We start from the raw sequence: 6,796 nt of genomic DNA, 5'->3' as shown, positions 1-6,796 counted from the left end.
AAATTATATCATCATTCCATTGCCAGAAAGACATACAAAGTTCACTTTACAAACGTTACCCTTTTCTTGCATGCCCTAAATGCCACGATTGTTATGTTTTCAGCAACAAAATTATTAAACAAAGAAATTAATTAAACAGCAAACATGTAAAAGATAGCAAATATTATGGTGCATTAAACTTAGTAGCCTATCCCAGTTTGGTTTTATTATTTTTATTTATTTTGTCGAACATTTACAGAACCCCCTCCGGATAATTATGGAATTGCAGTTTAAAGTACACAAGTCACAAATAATAATAAAATTAATAATAATTGAACTAGTGTAGGCTATAAAAAGGACATTAAAATTAGGAAAACAGCATTTGAGTAAATTAACCTTTGAATTTGATGCTGACAAAAACTAAACGTTTATATTTTGGCTTCATTTAATCATTCAGTTGGCTGTTGTTCTTTTTATGTTCATTGTCAATTCCAGATGAAACCCAGCAGTAGTTGTCAGCGTTGGCATTTTTCAAAGCGGCTTTTCTTGAACGATTCCATCGGTGGATAACAAAGACAGACATGATGAGCACAGTGATCACAGTCAATGGAATAACTGAACCCAAGACGCACACCAACATCACATAACTTCCGAGAAAACTTTCTTTGCGTTTACTGTCCGCTTTAGTGTTTGTCATGTTAAGTAGAGGGGTGTTGATTGTTGACGGTCCAGAAGTGACAGGCGACTGACTCATTTTAGTGATGAACACACCACTATGATCTGGAGATGGAGTGATTTGTATTTTCTCTATGGGATACGGGATACAGCTGATGCCATTTTTAGCCAAAAGGAAGTTTTCCCTACAGGAACATTTGAAACTACCCAAGGTATTGTGGCAGTTGTCTTCACACGGTCTACTTACACATTCATTGATATCTATACATTTCCTGCTATTGTTTGATGATGAACTGTATCCTGCGTGGCAGTAACAAGAGAATGACCCCTCTGAATTGAGACAGCCCTGCTGACATCTGAATTCGGTGCATTCATCCACGTCTTCACATTTGCCAGCAACAAGCCTGAAACCAGGTTTACACTCACAAAAATAGCTTCCCGGAGTGTTTCGACACCTGTGTTCACCGCACATATGTTGCTGACATTCATTGATATCAATGCAACTGACCTTGTCTTCAGCCAAATTAAATCCATCCAAGCATTTGCATGAAAACCCAGTGGGAGTCGGTACACACTTTGATTCGCAAGGTGAATTTTTGCAGTTAATTCTAGGAGCACAACTCACTTTATCATCCATGAGGTAATAGCCTTCACGACATTCACAATGAACACCTGCTCCTGCAGTCTCAAAACAACCGTGATCACAGCCTCTGTTTTTGCAACTTTTATTTTGTGTGCAAAAACGTTCAGGTTTCCAGCCAAAAAGAGAGTTATTGTTGAGACAAATGGAGACAAAAGTTTCTGCATCTTCCGAGCCACTGCATTGTATTTCAGCCCATGTCCCATGTGGTAACATCGCCAACCTTTCATTTGGACGTAGCGGTTTAAGTAAGAACGGAACATTATATTTGACATCACCTGGTTCTTCAAACTCTATTGGTTTGCACATTCCTTTGAAGATAAATTTGCACATATAAAATGCACTGTCTCTACATGAGCCATCTGACCACTGGAGACCATCTGCCAGTGAAATCGACACACACCTTTTTTCCGTGCACGTGCGCAAAGGTGTCTTTTTCCAGTTGGAATATTCGGAATTGGTTGGCTTTGACGTCCATCTGAAGCCCTTTAACTCCTCAGTGAAATCGGTGCAGTTTGTTTTCTGCAGCTTAAGTCCGATCCAAACTTTAGAATTAAGTATGTTGTATTCTCCTGCTGCTGAAAGAACCGATTTGATGCTCTGAAGTTCATTTTCATTTCTCATAGTAACCAAATTGCCGCCATTATTGATACAGTCTTCTGAAGCATTTTCAAAGCGTTTTTTCTCCAAATGCAACGTGAGACAAGCCTCGGGGATGCATGTTGTGCTCACCCGGTCGGTCCCGCCAGAGACAAAACAGGATAACATCAGAATCAGTACGCGCATCATCCCGTCAGTATCATTAATTATAAAATACTACTCGCTTTGACGAGAAAATATTCAGTTCATCTCAGAGACTGGAGAAGGAATTGTTCGTAGGCCTTCCAAGTACCATGAGAGGACTCAAACTGATGCATCCTGTTTAGTGTATAGCCTACAAAGGAAATCTTGTTTAAGCAGCAGGCTTAATTTGTCTCTTCTCAGAGTGAGTTCCTGCCGCCAACAAAAAACAACTGCCCCGGGCTGCCTATTGTTTTGACTAGTTTTCCCAGATGTCTCAGCCTATGGCAACTCACAATGTGACAAAAATCTGTATAATTTTGGATGTAAACTGAGATTCTGATTTAGATATATATATTTTATAAAGCAACATAAGTTCCACAATTCTAGTGTCCGGTGAAAAATCATATTCACACCCTATTAACCGCATTGTTCATTGAACATGGATTAAACACACTTACATTTATATTTTCATTTATTTATACATATTTAGGCTTTTTTATATACATTGGCTATCTGCAATTCTGGCTAGATGCTAACTGCATTACATTGACACGTCTGCACAATAATGCACAATGACAATAAAGTTGAATATAATTTGAATCTAGTCTAGTATGAACAGACAAACTTATTTGAAATGTGAATTTGAACGATTCATGAAATACCAAAAATGTTAAAGCATAAAATACAAATAAATAAATAAAACCACTGCTACAGAAAGCATACATTTGTGTAATTAACTTTTATAGCCCTTGTGACAACTAGCTCCAAAATGAGACTGAAGACAGACTACATGCTTGGCCACAAAACATAGTTATGTTTTTTTCTGTATTTTACATTGAAACAAACATACAATGTGTATTGCTATTGTGTACATGGCCTGCCAGCTGCTGATAAATCTAGCCATGGATCACATCCTGTGTTTGTGTTAAGCAGGACAGCGCCTCTGCTTGAATGGCAGGAAATGACCTACGACACCCTTCCGGTGGGACCTTTGGACCCAATGTCAGTGCAGAAGTTGCTAATGTTTTCTTAGCCAATGGGAATTGTGTTCTTTCCTAACATAGTCTTCTGCACTGAATCACCAAAGGGATGACAGATAATGAATCACATCAGAAATTCTCAATCTAAATAAAAAAATATATAAATGTACATATAGGCCTATGCATCTCTCTCTCTCTCTCTTTCTCTCTCTCTCTCTCAAAGAGAATACTTCCATTTGATTTTGTCTCATGAACGCTGATTCTAGTTTTGTAAACAGTAGCCTTCTCTCTTTTTTTTTATTTATCAGGGATCTCTGCTCTTATAATGAATCCATACAACCTCTCATTAAAAATCTATCACACACTCTCCATGTTGGAGATCCAAGACTTAACCAAAGACTGTTACTGCAGTTGAGCATAAAGATTTAATTCAAAATGTATTGTTGAATTTATCTAATGTCAGACCTACAGACAAACACTTTATTATGGGAACTATATTGAATAATGTTCATTTCAAAATGAAAAAACCTTCTCTGCATTACATACATTCTAAATATTAATACATGTTTGTTCACAATATGCTGTCATGAAGATTTCAAAAAGATTACAGGCAACGATGGGATTTAAAGTCACTTCTTTGACGTCAGGGACCTCTGTTGGAAACTGGTGACACGACACTTTTATGTACAAATGCACACACACATACAGCATATAATTTTCTTGAAAAACATGAATGAATGAATCTTTTCATTTTCGTTAATCTTTGTTAAACTTTAAAAAAATTTATTCATTCACAAAATAAGAAAAAAAAGAAAAGAAAAAACACCTTCACTGCTATAGGCTAGATTCGAAATTACCATTTTAAAGGGTTAGTTCACACAAAAATCATACCCCTTCATTTTTTCAGGTTTTGTTAAGTTGCAGCCTTTTGTTAAACTACTTTAACTTTCCCGACATCAACTACACTGCATAAGTATTCATATCCTTCCCTTAGTATTTAGTTAAAGCGCCTTTACAGTCTCAAATCTTTTTGGTTTGATGCGACAAGATTCGTTAACCATCATTTGACAATTATCTGCCATTCTTGCCCTCACCTCTTCACCTCACACGTTCTGTCAGGTCGGATGGGGGCAGACACACATTTTCAGATTTCTCCGGAAATATTTGATTGGGTTCAATCAGGCTGTGGTTGGGCAACTCAAGGACGTTCACAGAGTTGTCTATAAGCCATCCTTGCTGAGTGCTTGGGTCAATGTCCAGTTGGAAGGTTAACCTTCTGCCCAGTCTGAGGTTCTGAATGCTCTGGACTGGGTTATTATTAACGCTATCTCAATATTTTGCTGCATTGAGCTTTTCTTCTACTCTTACAAGTCCCTCAGTCCCTGCCGCTGAAAAACAGCCCCACAGCATGAGGCTGCTTTCAGCACACTTTACTTTTTGATATCTGCAGGTGATGAGAAGTGCCTGGTTTCCTTTAAACATGATGCTTGAAACTGCAGTTCATCAGACCAGAGAATCTAGTTTTTCACAATCTGAGGGTTCTTTAGGTGCTTTTTTTGCAAATTCCAAGTGTGTTTTCATGTGTCTTCGCTGAGGAGAGGATTGAGTTTGTCCTCACCGCTTTAAAGACTGGATTGGTGGAGTGTTGCAGTGATGTTTGAGCTCAGTTAGAGTGGCCATCAGGTTCTTGGTCACCAGTTTAACCAAAGCCCTTCTCCTCTGATTGCTCAGTTTGGCCAGAAGGCCAGCTCTTGGAAGAGTTCAAACTTCTTCCACTAGGAGTGATGTAGAGTACAAGCATCTGCGAACCTTCAGTACAGTAGAGTTGTCTCTGAACTCCCCAGATTTGTGGCTTGATGCAATCCTGTTTTTGAGCTCTACAGGCAGTTCTTCTTACCTCAGGGCTTGGTTTTTGCTCTGACATGCATTTTCAGCTGTTAGACCTTTTATTGAGAGATGTGTGCCTTTCCAAATCATATCCATTCAATTAAATTTGCCACAGGTTAACTTTTATTGGAGTGTAGTAACATCTAAGCGATATGAATGCTCCAGTATGAAATTTCATCTGTCCCAGATAAGGGTATGTATACTTATGCAATGGAATAATTTAATTTTGTTTTATTTTTTACATATTTGCAAAGATGATGAAAACTTTTTTTATTTTTTTTTATGCGTTGCCATTTTGGTGAATGGAGTGTAGATTGATGTGAAAAAAAGTAATTTAAAGCATTTTAACATAAGACAGCAACATAACAAATGTAAAAAAAAAAGAAAAATAAATGAAGGGGTATGAATAATTTCACAAGGCACTGTAATTCTAGGGATGCCATTTAAAATAAAGCATCCATTTCTTCCTGACGCCGGGATCGATCTGGTGTCTTGTTTTTGGAACTTGATTAAATAAATGATCTGTTCATAGTGAGTAAGACGTTCTGAGCTATGAAACTTGCAGGATGTTTTAATGCTACAAAGACGTTTCATATGACAAAAGATCAAGGCAAATTTTATTTCTCATGTCATGACCCCTTTAAGAAATAGAAAAGAAAGATTTTCTTTTCCAAAAAAAAAAAAAAAAACAACTTTCACAATTTCAATTACAAGTTCTTATTGCCTGGCACTATCAAACTATATATGAACTTTGTACACTGACCATACCTGATCTGATCTGACTTGACTGTGTTTTATTTGCATATACTGTACTGCCATGCTATTTACATTCCTAAGTAGGCCTACTTGTCAAGAGTGTGAATGCTAAGAAATTACACTTGAGGCTAAGTTAAACCATGTCAGCATATTGTGCATGGCAGTAGTAAATGGGCCAATATGGCAATAATTGATAGATTTATACACAGTATATACTGTATAATATACAGATACTGTATACATAGGATGTATAATATATCAATTACAGATAATATAAATTGTAATTCATGATCATTGTAATGATGAATCATGAGTAGAATGCAACATTCATAGCAAGTCCAGGCACGACAAACCGGTATCTGCTGCACTGAATGCATTTTTTGGAGGCTTTACATAAACCCAACCGTAAAAGAGTGCTAAAATAATCTAAGTTGGTATCCTAAAAAGCTGCACACGTTTTATAATTCTGGCACAGAAATGAACTGTGCACATCTAATTTTTGTGTCTTCCATACTGTGAAACATCTTGGCCAGCTTTTTTTCTATGCCAAATGTGAAGGATTTCAGTTTCTCAGAATAACAAAGGCTCAGATGAACTCTTTGTTAATAAACACATAAGCTGGGAGTTGGGTGGGGCTTCTGCAGGTGTTTTAAAATTGTGAAGTAAGTGTGTAAAAGTCAGTCGCAGACAGAGAAGACTAACAGTCATTTGAGTGAAATTTCTTGTTCTAGTGATTTGTTGCATCACTGAAGGTATGTTTGCATTTTATTCATTTCATAAATGCAATAAGTTAATGTTTATTAGAGTAATGGGAAGGAATGGTCTATATTCTACCATATTTTATCTAGATATTCTACAAACTAGTTGGTGCATAGAAAACACTGTGAACAAAAATTATGTGAAAATGTATTACACACTGTGTGCATACCTGAAGCATAAACATCAGAGCATGGCACTAACAATAGATAACATTTATACTATGAATGCCATGTAAGTTGCTTCGGATAAAAGCTTCAAGTGCCAAATACAGGTGTAATGTAAATGTAAGTCCAATACAGGAAAATCAGTAACAGGATGGATTTTGTTTAAGTTTAAG

At 36.9% G+C, this 6,796-nt stretch overlaps 1 protein-coding gene across 1 annotated transcript; it reads right to left on the bottom strand.

Moving 5' to 3' along the window:
- Positions 1–237: 237 nt before the first annotated feature.
- Positions 238–2,330, bottom strand: LOC132111736 (complement component C1q receptor-like). The gene has a single exon (XM_059519317.1). It carries the CDS (start codon positions 2,081–2,083, stop codon positions 425–427), a length of 1,659 nt encoding a protein of 552 aa, XP_059375300.1. The 5' UTR covers positions 2,084–2,330; the 3' UTR covers positions 238–424.
- Positions 2,331–6,796: the final 4,466 nt, after the last annotated feature.

The sequence above is a fragment of the Carassius carassius genome, chromosome 31 (genome assembly GCF_963082965.1).
Source record: "Carassius carassius chromosome 31, fCarCar2.1, whole genome shotgun sequence".
In the NCBI taxonomy this organism is placed as follows: Eukaryota; Metazoa; Chordata; class Actinopteri; order Cypriniformes; family Cyprinidae; genus Carassius; species Carassius carassius.
Note: the sequence above shows the minus strand (reverse complement) of the source record. Positions and strands in the feature narration are given on the sequence as shown.